At 36.2% G+C, this 17,171-nt stretch overlaps 1 protein-coding gene across 1 annotated transcript in view; it reads right to left on the bottom strand.

Annotated features, from left to right (window-relative positions):
* The window catches only part of COL11A1 (collagen type XI alpha 1 chain), a 134,178-nt gene that overhangs the window by 62,495 nt on the left and 54,512 nt on the right, over positions 1–17,171 (bottom strand). Inside the window, 16 exon segments of the mRNA XM_032696726.1 lie at positions 2,272–2,316; positions 2,396–2,449; positions 3,974–4,018; positions 4,836–4,889; positions 6,053–6,097; positions 6,557–6,610; positions 7,049–7,093; positions 7,182–7,235; positions 8,558–8,602; positions 8,717–8,770; positions 11,490–11,543; positions 12,145–12,198; positions 12,302–12,355; positions 13,476–13,529; positions 15,915–15,971; positions 16,170–16,253. Of these exon segments, the coding sequence (XP_032552617.1) occupies positions 2,272–2,316; positions 2,396–2,449; positions 3,974–4,018; positions 4,836–4,889; positions 6,053–6,097; positions 6,557–6,610; positions 7,049–7,093; positions 7,182–7,235; positions 8,558–8,602; positions 8,717–8,770; positions 11,490–11,543; positions 12,145–12,198; positions 12,302–12,355; positions 13,476–13,529; positions 15,915–15,971; positions 16,170–16,253 (852 nt within the window).

The raw sequence follows: 17,171 nt of genomic DNA on the forward strand, positions 1-17,171 counted from the left end.
TGTGATGAATAAACACATAGTAAAATGTTTTACTATGATACCATTAGTTTTTTTGTATGCTGAAGAATATTGCTGACTTAGAATCTGAGTAATATTTGGACTCTCAATAAAGCCAAGAAAGAGTGATAACGTACTCCACACTACTGAAAAAAACCAAGAAGGCTTTGTATGTCATCCTCACTTTAAAAAAACAAGTTTGCATTTTGCATTCCTGGGCCCTCAAAAGCTTTTTCTCCCTGATCAGCAACTGAGATGGACTGCAAGGCTGAAGCTCTTTTGAATTTGTTTGGAAGTTGTCATACTGCATGCAACAAATAACCCTGGAAAGGGTGACAGAAATAGATCTGCCAGTGGTAAACAGTTAAAAATAGGTAGGGAGACATCAAAATTAAAAAAAAAATAAAACCAAATAAGTAAATATAGATTCTAAATAGAATGTGTTCTTGTGATTCTGTCAAAAAGAATATGCTAAAAACCATTCCAAAAGCAGGTATGCCATGCTTTCTAGATGGTGAAACAAAGCTTTATATGGTCATCTTCTATTACATAAATTAAAATTTTATGGTGGCTTTTCCTAAAATTTAGAAAGAGGTGAAAGGCAGAGTGAAGAATACATCAAAAAAGCTTCAGTTGTAGAAGTTGCTCAGTTATGGCGATGGACAGTAATAATTACATGAGAACACTTTGCAACGTATCAGCAAGGACTGACCACGTGCCAACAACTGACCAAATTGCTACCAAATGAACTGAAACTCTTCAGCTTTCACAGTGAGGTTCCAGCTATTGAGATCTACAAGAGGTTGATTTTATTCCATGTAGGAGGAGAGAGCTGAATGCTCTATTTCCTCTTCTGCTGTTAACAAAAAATAAAATAGCTAAAGAGTTGTAGTTACATTTACTGGTACAGAGAAAGGCCTCCTCTGATATCCCTGGGACCATCTCAGATCTACAGAGGCTTTCCTGAATGATAAGTTTATTTATTTTAGTCTCTTGTAGTGTTTTCGTCCATGTAATGGCATCTGAATAATTTCAGTAAAAAAAGGACTGTGTAACACACCCTTAAAGCACTAAGAGGACAGACTATGAAATATCTTTGTGTTACCTTCTGAGGTATTTAGTACAGTTCACTGTCTACTGCAACTGTGAGATCAATTTTTAGGAACACAGCAGTATTGTGAATATTATGCTAATCAGTACTCATTGATACAAGAAGATGTATACACACACATCTCTTAAGCATATTTATATGCGAGTCCTGTATTTTATCTGAGTTGGATATTAATCGCTCAATAAGGTACAAGAAAAATCTGGGGTTTTGAACTGTCCAGTCTCCACAGGTATTAAACACACACTTTTTCAGCTTAAATGTAATGAGCAACTCTAGAGTGAGCATGCAGACTAGACAAACCATGGTTTAGGAAGGCTCGAAAATATCCAGCAGCTCTTGGCATCTGAGCCAAGTGTTGAAATCAAGGCTTTTTGGCAAGACTGACTCTTCTGCTTGAGAAATATCTATAAATATATACATAGCCACCAGAGCCACAAGGCTGAATTTGCCTGTGTGGTCAGGTTTGCTATTTGTCTCTTATTTTGAATGCTGAGAGAAGTATGAATTTAAACCAATACTGGCTGCAGTTTCAGCCACTGCAAACCATCAGCACTCAGTATAGTTCACAGTAGCTGGTGTTTTCTCTAATAAGAGCTCTACACATACAATTAATGGTCTCAGGGGAACATAAGAGCTTTCTTCACATTCATATACATGTATCTGACTGGGGCTGTCCATCACTTTGACAAAGCCAAAGATCTGGAACAAAAATACCTTGAACCTAGAAAGCCATTGCACTAAGTACATAAGTACATACTAAGTATATAAAAAATACAAATCTATCTTATAGCTCTATCAAAACAGATAAAATAGCAGTATTGTCACCACAAATTTCTCTCATGCACAAGCTTCTCAGTATCCACTATAGTTATCTACCAACAAGAGAGGGAATGTCTAATTCTCTACTTAAGGGCACTTTAGAGAGAAGTTACTTAAACTGGTGTGAGGAGGATTCAAAACCATTCTAACAACTGAAGGTTTTATATTCAGTCTGTACCAGCATAAATAACCATGGAGGTCACTGATTTAGAAATTGGGCTTTGTATGTCCTTAGGGAAAGGCAAAAATAAACCCACTGCTGCAAGATAAAGCACACTGCAGTGAAGGAGACAGAAGATGTTGCAGTGAAAAAAGGGAAAAGAATTAACTGCAGTCAGATTTACCTTTTCACCTTTGGATCCCTTGAGTCCACGGACACCATCAGCACCCTAAAGGAAGAATATAAAGAATTACTTACACGCATACATTCAAAGGGGTGTGGGGAGGAATCCAATAACTAAATCTTACCTTTACACCACGAGGACCTGGATAGCCAATTGGACCCTGAGGACCTGGAGGACCCTAAAATATATTGGAGTAAAGAACCTTTGTACAGTACTTGGTTAGCAAGCAGTTCTCTTTTGAGCCTAATCCTTATTCTTTCACTATAATGCAGCAGTCTTGTGTGAAACAGCAAAATAACACTGGGCTGCCTGCCATTAAGAAAAGTTAAGACATCACAAAGCACCCTTCAATGTCACTATAAACTATTAATAGAATTATGATCTTGAATCTACTTGTATATTTTAGAAGTAGCTATCTACAATATAAATTATCTGAAACAATGGTAATTGTAAATAGTAACAAACAATCAGAAACAAAAAAAAGATGCAGATTAGAAATCAGTGGTGTTTTACTGGAGAAAATTTATGTTAATTATGATGATGACACAAGTCAAAAGTAGAGATAAAAATTATGGGGAAAATAAAAGTTATAGTTTAAAAAAAAAAAAAAAGAGAGATTCCAAGCCTGAAAGCTAAAAGGCTCGTGGTGCTATCAATATTGACTGCTGCCTAAAGAAACTGAGTTCTGTGAACAGTGGAAACAAAGATGCCTGGAAACATACCCCTGTGTGAGGCTGAGCTGCTCTGTTGATTTTCCAATGTCTGAGATGAACAGATAACAAAATCTTTCACTAATGGGGACATTGTTAGTGTCTTTTTTCTCATTCCAATGTGTCTTTTCACAAAACCTTTAGACTGTTAACATCTCTGAGAAACTGAACTTTCTATCAAATTTGGCTGAAATTGAGCAGTAAATTCAAAAGATTTAAGGAACAACTGACAGATGGTCATACACCTGTACTTTCAAATCATAAATGCTCTGTGTAAACTTCATTTTCTTAAGAAATCAGGATAAAATGTAAAAGCCTCTAACAGATAACATTTTGGACAAATATAACACGCTGATGTCAGTGGTACTGTACTTTCTGAAATGTCCTATTAATTCATTCATCCTGTCATCCGGAATACAACTTTTTATCATTGTCCCTGAAAACAGTACTGAAACTGAAACTGATGTCAGGTGCTACAATGAGTGCTATTCCGGATAAATAAGTGTCAATACTGAGCAAGTAGAACAATTTAAAGAGCCCCAAGTCCCTCCAGGGCTTTACAAGGAAAAAAAAAATTACTTTACACTTAGTTGAAGATGACCTAAAAAATGCAAGGTCTCTGCACGCATTTTTACATCTTCAGAAAAGTAGGTTCTGAAGAACTCTTGTGGGTACTCCATACAACAGAATTGAAAACTCAAAATATCTACAAGTTATTTATATGAAATGTATGCGCCTTTTATTGATTGCCACTCTGCCAACTCCAAAATGAATTTTACTTTGAAAGAGTAGGCTTTATATTATTTACAATGTCTATAATATTTCAAATGCAATAAATATGTTTGTCTGCATACAGATGCTTTGAATGTGTCATGGGTTTTCTATCAGCTTTTTAAGTAGTTCTTGGAGCACTAAATATGTCATACAGCTGAAAAATAGCCAAAAATTTTTTTGAAATCTATGTAAATAGATGGAAAAGTTTTAAAACTCACCAATGCACCTTTATCCCCAGACTGACCCTCTTTGCCAGGATGGCCCTGATTTAGGAGAAATGTATTTGATTTGAAAAATACTGAGTTTTCAGTAATGACTTTTTATTATAAAAATACGATTATTTAAACATTTGAATTTCAGGACATTAATCACATTTCTTCTGTATTAGAAGAGACACACAAAATTTTGAGGAAAGATTTTACTTTTAATACCAATTTAGTTTACATAATGAAGGAAAAGCTGGACAATAGTTACATTCATGTCAATATTTTCAGGAATATCATCATCATCCCTTCTGTTTAGTTAATGTTTCAGCAGTAAGAGGTTTTTAATGCAAGAAACTCTCAACTTTGATTTTGAAAGAAGAGTGATTAATATTGCAGCATGAAGACATTCCTAAAATTATTTTTAAAATTACAGAATTTATCACAGGAGTCAGGAGAAGGCTGATTTAGTTTCAACGTTCTATGTCTTTGTTTTAAACTGTGATTTTCTTTTAAAATAAATTTACATCTTAGACTTTCTTCTATATCACTGACATTAACACTGCAGCACTCAAAACATTAGCCAATCCACTGCTTTTCTTTCTTACAAAATTTGCAAATTTTGCAAATTCTGCAAAATTTAAAGGCCATTTAATGAAACAAAAGATTAATAGATAATTGTTTATGAGTGAATAGGCTGGGGGTGGGCAAGAAGCTGTGAGGGGACACAGTCATACTCAGTACTAAAAGCAGTTGCCGACTTGGACTACCACTATTTTCCCCCTCCATTTTGTTTTTGCAACAGAGGTATCCATAAATATTTATCACTTGGTAAAAGTATCTAAACATTCAAGGGATTAAATATTTGGTTACTTACAGGAGGTCCATCAGAACCAGGAAGACCAGGAAGGCCAGGCTTGCCCTGTGGTCCCTAAATGCAGTAACAGACACCCATCTTAAGAACAATAGCAAACATGTCAAACACATTTGTCTTTAAGAGCTAAGGATATAAAATGCAGTTATATGTAAATCCCTTGATGTGGATATCAAGGATAAACCAAAAATATAACAAAACTAAAGCCAGAATAACACTATCATATATATAAATGCAAGAGTGCAAGGCCAGTTCTTACAATCTTTAGCCAACACAAACCACCCATATTTTTTAATGAGATGTTTGCCTGAGAAGAAGCTTCAAAATTACTCTATGAACATGCACACACATAACACAAGATGGGGAAGAATTCTCCAGTGTATAAAATCAACTGTTATTTAGAATTTCAGGAATAAAAGGATTCGCCAGTGAAAGATATCAAGTTCAAGAGGCAGAGTACAGGTTACAGAACCCCAGTGCTCGTAGCTGAAAGGTGTGGTATGCTTTTGTGAGAGCCTTGGAAATGTATATATTGTGGAAGCAGTCCATTTTGCTAGAATAACACCTCTTAGGCACACTGACAGGTAAAAAGTATGTGTACTGTTTCCTAAAATTTCCTTCATTTTCTCTAAAAGAATACAATAAACAGCGAGGAGGAGAAAAATCAAAGAAGAATTAATTGAGCAGGAATTCAGCAAAAAGGGAAGAAAAGTAAATTAGCGTAAAATTCAGTAGTGACAGTTTTAAAATTACCAGAAGACGTGTTTCAAGCCACAAGAACATGTAAAAACAGATCAGAAAAAAACCACCAAATGACCCTACAGTATGCAGAGTTACGCCAAACTGTAGTCCTTGAAAAAACAGAATCAGACTTGAGTAGGTAAAACTTTGTCATAAAAAAGGGATTAGTAAAAATAATTTTTGCAGCTTCCTCTAAAATTAATTAACATACAAGTACACACTGTTTAATATTGTAGATGGGATTTTGAAGCTAATAACAGAAAATTAAACCAAAATAAAGGACGTTATGCTTGTGAAAAAATATACGAGAGGAAAGCCAGGCCTCTATTGGTTATTCATTTACTTGATGATTTCAGGAAGATCTCCTGATTTTTACATTTAGGTTACTATTCCATAAAAGATAGCAAAGCCTTCAAGCTCATAAACAAGGTTGTTGCACAGAACTGACTGTGACATTACAAAATAAGGCTGTAACTTACTTTTTCACCAGGAGGCCCAATAGGACCTTGAGGACCAGGAAGCCCCTATTAGAAAGAAACCAGTGTGAGAAAGCAGGGAGAACAATATACATACATTCACCCTACTAAAGGTCCCTCATTAATCTGTTTAAACACACTGGCAAATATAACTAGCTTTTTTCCCCTTACAAGTTAGATCAGTTTTGTGTGAGCCTTTTGCACAAGCCACTATTCTGGCAGTAGGTCTGTAACAAGATCCTATTCAGAACCCTCCTCCAGGTGTGGCCATTCCTGCTGCATTCCAGGAACACTGAATGAGTCATTTTTCTCCTGAATGAAAAATCCCTCTGAAAACTTGCTTAAAAACTCTGCTCCCACTGCCCTCAGCATATTTGCAGCATTATTTATAAAATCCTTGAAGCTTTATCAGTTTTGCACATGAAAAATTAACCTTTTAGTAATTTCCATTTATTAAACATTTGCTGCACATTACATCGTATTTCTTGGGAGTTATTTTACACTTACTTGTGGGCCTGGAATTCCTTGCTGACCAGGAGGTCCTGGTTCCCCTTGAGGACCCTATCACACAAAAAAATAGTAGGGCATTAGGTTTGCATTTCTGCACTATAGATCTTCATTGTCAAAACTGAAAGGAATACAAACTCATCATTGTTCCTCCCTCTTTAAAGTCTACCACCAACTTTTATCCAGTATGATATTTTTTCATGCTAATGAATATCATGACCTTTTCTTTAATAGAGAATAACTGCCCACACATAGGACCTAAGCACTGGAGTCCATGGTGCTAAAGGAGCTTGAGAGAAATCATGGTTAGGCCTTCTGGCTGAAAACTGAGTAACAGAAGGCTTCTCTTTTCTATATAAAATCATAATAAACCTGAATATTTTGACAGAAAAGTTTAATTAAATGGAAAAGACGCTATAGTAGCAGGTATGGGTGAATACAGAAAGGATTCTTAGAACTTACTCCCTTTCTAATTCCCAGTTTACTACTCACCATGTTTCCTTTTGGGCCTGAAGGTCCATCAATACCTGCAATGCCCTACAACAAACAATATAAACATGAGCAACTTTCAGTGGACTTCCATTTTTTTCTCCTGGAAATTGCAAACAGATCAATTCATACATACAGGTTGTCCAGGGGGACCAGGTGTTCCTCTGGGGCCCAGTAATCCCCGTGGACCCTGTAAGAGAAGAAACACTTATTAACACCTGTGTGATTTTTTCTGAACAGAGACATCCATGAGCAGGACTGAGCAAAGGATGTAATAAGGAGTAGGAAGGATGAAGAGTGTTTAGGAAAAAAGAAAGAAAGGAAAAAGTTCACCGGTAACAGATTCACCTCAGGGACTCCCTATGTCTGAATAGGATGTCAGTGGAAGGGAAAGCTCTGATTTAGCTGCTATATTATCATTTCAAAAAAAGGTAGGAGATTGCTATTTATATTTCCTGGTGCAGAATACTGGGACAGCATCTTCCACTAAAGTTTCAGCTGTGTCTTGGTCTAGAAGTCTGACCTGAACAGTAGCATACATGTTTATATTCCTGTCTTTTGAAAACACGATGGTGCGTCATATTCTATACTGCTATTCTAACTGTAAAATAGTGGTTTTATCTTTACTAAAGATCCAATAAATAATTAAAAATTGCTAATAATTTTATTATAATAAATGGAAGGCAGTCCGGAAACCAAAATCAGATTTGTTCTTCTTACCCCTAGAAATTTCCACAGAAGACCAATGGCTGTTCTCCTAAATAGGGTGAACAAGATTTGAGTCTATAACATAATCTATGTTATACTATGCAAATGAATATTAGTTTTTATCATTTGTGTCATCATTCATGCCATGCTGCTAAAGTAGGCAGAACTGAGTCTCCAGTCTCCTCATGTATGATATAGTCACAAATCACTAACACTGACTCTGTAGCAACTTCGCTGTACTTTGTGAGTAAGCAGCAGTACATCAGACATTTAGGGTAAAATTCCCCTTTCTGAGGCTTGATTTCTTGCCTGCAATGCAGAACTCTGTTCTGCAGTGACAGCACCTGCAGAATTCCAACTGACAGCAGTGGAAATTCTGCATGTGAAACGTGAAACAATGAAGCAGAGTAGTGTGAAAAAAGGGGTGAATACAGGCCTAATTTTCTAATAAGCAGATGCTTAGAAAACCTTTTAAAAGAAACAGGGGCTTGATTATATTGTCATGTATCAAGGACTGTAGTGACTGATTTTACACAACAGGATAAGAAATAGCCTTTGTGACTCTGAAAGTTGTATATACTTGGCTGGATATATCCCTGGTTGAATTCTAATATTGTAAGTGGTGTTTCATCCCTAATAAAACTGTTAATTTGTTTGCTTTTCAGGTATAATCAGTATTCTCTATATACACACACATGCAATAATTTTTATACCTGGAATTCAGAACAGTTCAACAGAAAGGAAAAAAACTGAAAGTGACTTTTGTTCGTAACAGAAACAGAAGAATAAGAAAGAATTGCTTACAGCTTCACCTGGGAGACCTCTTGGTCCAACTTCCCCATCTTCTCCCTATTTTTGTACAAAAGGAAAACAAGTTCTAGACAAAAACTGAACATGTATTGTGACCATGTTCCCATTACCTGAGGATTCACTTTAGATTTTCCTGTGTGAATAGCAACTTACTCTTGACCCATCTTCACCAGGTAAGCCAGGAGGTCCCTGTGGGCCACGATCTCCCTGTAGAACAGGGAAAGTCATTAAAATAATGTCTGCTGTTGGAAACAATAATGGATGGGAAAGGAAATGAAAACAAATGTGTTAGCTGAGGTTTGATGTGTCAAAACACGTCTTGACATGGTGATATAAATCTGTAGGTTACAGTACTCAGTAAAATCTTCCATTACAGTAGTATAAAAACAAATGAGCTTTGTTGAAAACTTAATTATTTGTATTTGTAAAATTTCACTCTGTAACATTTTCTACTGCTACAAAAGATAGTGTTACCCACATTTTCCTTTGTCTCATCAACACCTTCCCGCTTTCTCTACACAGTGTATTACTGGCAGTAAAACAAGGCTTGTGTACATGGGTCAGAAGTTAATAAACCTATAGCTGGGCCCTGGAATATACATACGAGAAGTTTACTGACCCCTTTTCAGAACCACACACCTTGGCACCAGTCACTAAGAGCCTTGGGACTGATTTGTCTGAGGTTTTGGAAGGCAGCCAGACTTCCACACTTCCCTTCAGAGGTTTGGGCTTTTCAAGTCTATATATGCAGAGCCTCAGTAGATTCTGGACCATACTTTTAGGGTTTATTTTTCTTTCCCAATTCCTAAAGAGAACTAGTGTGCTACGTAGCTCAAACACCACCGACTGACCTCCTTGTGGGCCATGGGCTTTTAGACTGTGACTTCCTTCTGGCATTGGACAACAACCAAGTATTCATGCTGTTTACCTTAATTTTATCAGTGTCTCCAAGGAGCCTGACCACTGCTGTGGATTCTGGTAGAGATATATGGAGTCACTGTTTAGTGGCTCTGTTCTTTACACTTCCAAGCTTTCCTAGGGAATTTTAGGTAACTTCCTCATATACCCAAGAGTACATCCCCCAAATAGAAGAGTAATGCACCTAGTAAATCTAAATAAGAAAAGTTCAAAGTCATAGATACTGAGGTCAAAATAAATATTGCACCATGTAGTGTGATCTGCTCTACATTGGAAATCAGGGAATCTCATCCATGAACTCCTGTCTGACAACTTGCGTTTGACAGAGGCATAGCCTCAGAGAGACATCCAATTTGCAACTCATAGATGCAATATGACTAATTCTAAAACCAGTCTAAAACTTCTACTCTAAAGATATGGGTTTTCAACATCTATTCTTTTACAGCTGAAATATAACCACAAGAGAAAAATCGCTTCCCTTGTCTTGCTGTGCTTATTATTGCAAGCCAAAGACAACTGAACATTTCCATTATATGTCAGTATATGTGACTCCAAGAGCTCCAGCCATCTGATCTGCCTTTGAACTGAGCTGCTTTCACAAAGATCACAGTGCGTACATTTACAGAAGATCTCCACAGAAACACAAGAAAGTAGTGATTTTTATATAGTGGGATGAAAGAAATGATGAAAAGAAGTCATTATTTCCATTATTATTTTACAAATTTCAATCCAAACTTATTCTTCTATTTTAGGCGGAGTTAATTTTTGTTTTTTAGGAAATATGAAACAAGTTGAATATTTAAAAAAAAAAATATATTTTTTTATGACTTGGAAGGTGCCACACAGACAATTCTAGTATTCCAGACTGGAAAGCAGACACACATTCCCTGATTCAGACCAGATTTCTGCTCAGCCCTCAGAGTGCAGCAGTGGCAAGTGCTTAATGCCGAGCCCCCTCTGCTGTTCACCTGCTGAGCAGGCTGTGTTTCAATTATGAGATGTGCCAACTGCTTTACACTCTAAGAAGAGGGGATGATGAAAGAGGAATAAAAAAATTCTTTATGACACCAGAATTTCTTTCCCCATTGCAAACACAACTCAAAGCAGTATCCTTAGACGCTATTAAAAAGAACTACATTATGGCTCAGTAGCCAACACAGTTGAGATTTTCTAGGAAATGCAACTGTGCTTACCCATTGAAGGATGACGTAATAATTTCTTGGTCATCAAGCTTTAGCACATATGAAAATGGTTTTGTTGACATCCCCATTCACTTTTTCTTTTATGGTGCATTGCACTTACCAGGACAGTAGTAAAGAAGGGACATTCAGGCACATTGTTGCTAGCACCTACAATTAGGGGTATAATCTAAAGCAGAAATCCCTGATTGCGATTATTTCGACACTATGTAGGGAAAGATGAAACCTCATCCCATAGATTTGTATGACATAAGGAGCAAGTATTTTAGTTGTTTTAAATATTACTACAAGTTTTCGTAACTTATCTGACCTGACTGTGATCTTTCTTTAAGTTTCAGTTGCTGGAATAAGCCACACTAAAAAATTCAGTCTGCAATTCAAATATTCATATGCATTTTGTTGAGCAAGCTTCTCAGCAGGTTAAAATTTGTCATGGTCCTGATACAGAAACTTCATGCTAATTTCCTTTTCCTATTACTATTTCCTTTACAATGACAGTTGAGTCCAACAGGCAAATTCCTTAACTAAGAAAATTAGAGCAAAACCTAGCTGAAGATGTGATCTGAATTCTTTAAATATATTTAAATCATTACTATATATATGAATCGTTGTCTATTGATTGATATTACTAAAAAGTTTCATGAAGAATGCATTGCCTGACAGTACAGATATTATTCTGTAGCGTGAAAAGCATGAAACACTGTTTTAACTTTCCCCTTATTTCTCAGTGCTATTCTTAATGAAGAGTGCATTATTTCTGTGACAGTATCAATTTGGTGTTGTATAAATATACATATTTTTCTTCTTACCCTGTTACCTTTGTCACCAGGGAGGCCAGGAAGACCATCAAATCCTCTGTCACCCTAGGAAAGAAGAAATCACAGCTTTAGCAAATGACTGTTACATTATGCATTGCTTACTCTGAATAAATTGCACCTTCCCTCTACAAGTTAATTTCTACCCTTGGTTATATGTACATTTTTGTTTTTAAATTAAACACATGGGGGTGATCATATAGATCAAATTCACAAAATTTGCTTCTACGCATTGTAGCAAGAGAAGATGCCACATCAACTTTTTCCCTGTGCTGTAGTTACGCTATTTATAAAAAGAAGTTCACACTGAAATTAAAATCTTGATTCTAGCTGCACTTTGCAGTTGCAAAACTGACTTTACTATTACTGATACTCTGTAACTAGAAACTGACTCAGAGAGAGAGAAATCATGCCCCAAGAATCAAGTTTCTTCAAGGTCAGACTACTAGCCATTAACATTAATTACCATATTTTAAATGGATGATTCATTTTCAGCTCTTGCTTCTGACCCAGCTATCTGACACCTCAGTATTTTCACTTAAGAGAAGAATTTTGGGTTGGCCTGGATGAAACTGTGATACCTACATAAAATCTGTCCAGCCCCTTCCAAGACTGCAATAAAGCCTCAGGTCTTATTATTATTATTTACCTTTGCACCAGGTTCACCTGGCATTCCTCTGGCACCATCAGCTCCAGGCCGTCCCTGCAAAAGCCAAAAGGGGCAAACATTTGAAAATGCAGTGGAATCAGTTAATATTTAATAAAAACTATTTACCCAGAGCAGAGCTGATCCATATGCTACTTACCCTTTTGCCAGCTTTTCCACTTGGACCGGGGGCACCTTGAACACCACGAGGACCCTGAATTTAAAGAGTGCAATTCTTAGAATCACATTAATGTCAGCTAGAAGTTAGTTAAAAACCTCACCTCAAGAACAAGATAAGATTTTTTTATACACAAAGCTGCATTGTTCCCCCAGGAGATGGATTCTGGTTCCCAAATTCCCATTAGTTTTAAAAGAACATGGGCATCCAAACTGGCCTTAGCACTACCAATTTTAACCCTAGTTTTCATGAGATGGCACTATCCATGGCATAATTCATCCTTTTAATGTAAAAGTTTCTCACACTCTTTCCATGACTTTGGAGATCTCAGTCCTGTAGCTTCTTCCTCTCAGGTCAAAATTATTTAGTCATATTATACATATTTGATGAAAACTAAGAGTGCTTATTTCAGATCCCTGACTTATATACAAACATGAGCTGTGCTGGTAAACAGCTCACATGCTGCCTTAGCATTATACAACATGGTTTTAAGTACAGGGAGAGTGAAAAATCTAATTTCACTTTTCAAACATATGTTACTTTGACTGATGACTGTGTGGGCATGACTGTAGAAATTTTCTCATTCTCCATCCAAATGCCGGTGAAAAAAGCAATGGTAAGGGCCAGCCATCCAAAAATAATTTCAGTGCTCTTTAACATCACTACATAGCAGTTTATATAATAGTAAGCTGAAAAGCAAAGCATGCACTGATTCCTAAAGACTTATTCTTGCTATGTCACGTCTTTCTTGAAAATAGGCTCTCTAATTATGAATTAAATTCAACCTCCCTCACCTCTGTATGACAGAGGCCCAGGTCATACAGTTGCAGACTAATGTGATTATTGAACACAGAAAAGGGCCTGAAGTGACAATATTAAAACAGGTTTTCAAGTGATAACACTCTACATGTGATAACTGCTCTTTGTTATACAAAGACTGTTACTTTCATTTTTCAAAATGAACAATCAAGCTATTGATTTTAATTAAGATTTTAATATTGATCAAGTTATTGAATTTAATTAAGATAGTATCATAAAAGCTATTTGTCTGCAATTGCGTGCAGAAAGCATATAATTGATTGATTTCTTCTAATTGATATGAATACATTTTTTTTAAGATAAACACTCTCAAACATAACAGGGAATATTATTGTACCTGGGGACCTGGTTCACCACTTTCACCCTTAGCACCTGCTGCTCCAGGTCCACCCTTGATGAAAAAAAGCAACATACATTGTCTAAATGCACAAAAGCCTCCTTAAATTAAGAAGTTACTTTTTATTTCTATACATGAATTACAGGGAGCAATAACAATCTTCTATTCAGCAGGAGGTATGAATTTACCATTTGAATCTACAGATAGCCACGATATATCATTGTCTAGACACTGGTTCTAGGTACGCAAAAATAGTTCTTCCTGAAGAGAACTCCCATCGATTTGAAGGAGATCAAATGTAACTCTTTGTTCTATATTAATATTTGAGAGCTAAATATGAGCACAGTAAGAACATAAGTAATGCAAACAGAAGTGCATTCATCAAAGGGAAGGCAACAGAAGCAAAAGCCACCTCTTTTTACCTTTCTCTATTTGTGTTGTACAGAAAATAACAGAGTTCAATCCGAAGATCACTACAGTCAAAGAAAAATACCCTGTCTATTCTTGTAATGAACTTTTAATCAAGTCCTTTGTGCATCTGACCCTGCAGAAGTGGAGAATCTATATAACTACATCTCCTTATTATTATGAAATGGTGATACAGATTTTAAGAGTAAATTTTACTCATAAAGAGACCTTCAAGATATTCCTGAAGATATTCCTTCGAGGCAAGATACTGTACATGGAATCTGGGGCAGAACTAGTCAAAGTAAGTTAGTGGTCTCACTAAAACAGACAAAACAAACCAAAAAAATCTTGACATGCACACACAGAATACAGGCTCAGGGAAAGAACATACAGGAGTTTGCTACTACATGCAAAAGAATTTTTGCATTTCTGACCTTTGAAACGAGTTGTGACTCGATCTATGTATTTGATATGAAATGCTGCAGACCTTTGAAAATTGATAATCCTCCTATGTTCACCATCGTGAACAATGAAAGAAAGAAGTAATCTCATGGTTTGCCTTAGTGCTGAGTCTCCCATCCTGGAGTGGAAAGATTTCCACTGACCTTGTAGGTACTGAAAGTCAAGTCCTAACCAAAACGAAAATCAGATCCCAAACTGGTACTGGCAGTGGAAAGAAGATTGGCTTTGGTAAGTGGTGACTGTCGCTTTGGGTTTCTCTGACGTTTTTTTTTTAATTAATATAATTAATTACATTTAATATTTGTAGGCAGAAATTTATTTTGTATGCTGTGTTAATTAAGCATGGGAACTCCAGACTCGGTCGAGGTTACACTGGGGCTTTGACAGTGCTATGGTTAAGATTTTTAGTAACTAATACATTTGTAAATGTACCTTTTATTTCACAAAATACAATTCATATTAGGAGTAAAAGCTCCAACTTTTTCATTCTTAAAAGAAGCTAGGCAGACAAACAATTTACAGACCAATAAACTTGCTTTTGCAACTGTAGGCAAAAAACGTTGCTAGATCAAAGAGTTGGATTTCTAGAGCCTCCTGGTGGTTTAGAAGCAAAACAACTATCAATATTATTCATTTGTTGAACTTTGCATACAGAAATTCATGAAGGCTTTTAAAACATGAAAGCATGAGTATGAGGCCAGGTCAAACCACTGTCATTTTTATAACAGTTTTTACAAAGTACTCCTTGCTTACAGAAATGCTATAGTTTTTTTGTCTATATAGACTGAATGTTACCCTACAGGTCACTTGATTTAAATATACTGCTGGAAATAGTGTATGAGTTTGTTAAACAGACCAAATATGTTTGACTATTTGTCAGTATTGCATATCTAATCATGATGAATCAGGAGTCTGTGAGATAGATTCTCTACTTGGTAGTAACTATTTACTTTGGAAGAATTACCCTAGAGAAGAATTACTCTTGTACAGATCTGCTTAAAAATACAAAGTATACAGACTTTGTATAAATATTAAGTTTTTTAACATCCACAGGGCCATTTCCAGATCATTTGGTATTAGGAGTCAAGTAAAATTCACGACTGAAGTAAAAAAAGTATAATTCTTTTAGAAATCTGCATGGCTCTTAATTGCTTAAAGGAATGCCTCTTAAAAACTTTCCAGATTCCACTTAAATATTGAGCAAAGGTGATTCTGCACACACTTTATTATCTCCTACTGTAGAGCTTCACATTTACCACAAGAAATTGTATGAATATTATTACAGAGATGACTGACTGTAGAGACATATGTAATTATCTTTGTAAAACTATTTACTAGTTTTGTAAGTCTACCACTGTGCTCTATCCAAATACCACAAAATCTACAATAAAAGCCTATTTAGTATTCAGCTTACATTGCAGACCTTGAATAAGAATACAAGCTATGGCTTTAATTACATAATACCAATTTCAAATAAAATAAGCACAAATACAGAGGTGTACGCAAGACCAGAATGGGATCCATGTCCTGCATTACTGTGTTCTTAAACCTCTGTCCCTGTTTACGTACCACAGGACCTGGTCTTCCAGTGAGTCCCATAGGACCAGGTGGACCTCTCATAGCAATCTGAGAAAACAAACAAACAGAACAATAGGTATCATGAAAAAGCTGTGAGCCAGCATACATATTCTACATTAATACAATTTCACAATGTGTTAACAAATAGCCCCCGTCTTTGACTTCATATCCTACATGATATAAAACAGATTAGGTTTTGGAGCTGTACCCTTGTGGCAGTTTTGTTTGAAGGCTCCTTGTGCTCACCCTAGCTTGCTGAAGAATGGCTTGTGCTTGAGCTTCCTGAGCTGAGATTGTAGGGCCTTTCTCACCATCTCCACCAAAGCGGAACTGCAAGTATAAACACAAGAAAAGGACTCAGAATTTATCAAATCAAATTCATATTTGTTTTTTTGCTGCAACTGTGCAAACCACTTCAAAGACAAAAGGTCACAGTCTAGTTCATTCCACTGACTTCAGAAGATCCAGGCCACTGGATCCAAGATGAATATAAAGTTTAGAATTGAGGTCTAAATCTAATCCCTTAAGAGCAAATATTTTCTTGATTTCATAGGATTTTGGGTTTCATTTTATTTGTTTGCTTGCTTATTTGTTTCAAAAAGAGGCCAAAATAGACTCTTAATTTTCTGCAAAACTTCAATAAAAATGGCTATCAAAATTAATTAGTTCTCTGTACGTTGGTAGTTACCGACAGAAAAAAATGCAATTTAATTTAGGGCAGACTTAAATTTGAAAAATGTTTGATATCTCAAATAAAAGACTTTTGTGTCATTTCCGACAATTTCAAAATAAATTACAGAATAAAACTCATTCTCGTGGTTCTGTTATTGCTCATGGAACTGCTAGCAGAAGCTTTGCAATGTTGCAGAAATGCTAAGCTGCAACAAGAAGCAGAGCTTTCCAAAGGTATGGCATAGGCACACTGGATATCAGGGCCGTGAATCTTTCACTGCCCACAACAGTTTATCCAACTTGCCTATGCCCAGAGTTGACATGGATCTTTTGCATATACACATACATTTAGGAATAATGAATTCCATGCACACAGTACTTTTCATACCACAAAACTGCAAGATCCTTTAACAGCTTTGGGCTTGTTCCTCCACATGCTAAAACAGATGGTGTTTTGCTTTGACTCCAGTGGGAGCAGAGCTGGCCATGTGCATATATTTCTATTCAAAGGATGCACTGACTCTTCAAAGAGGACACTGAAGTCCAATTTTAAGCATGGAATGCTTAAAATTCTCC

This window comes from Chiroxiphia lanceolata, chromosome 9, assembly GCF_009829145.1.
Source record: "Chiroxiphia lanceolata isolate bChiLan1 chromosome 9, bChiLan1.pri, whole genome shotgun sequence".
NCBI lineage: Eukaryota > Metazoa > Chordata > Aves > Passeriformes > Pipridae > Chiroxiphia > Chiroxiphia lanceolata.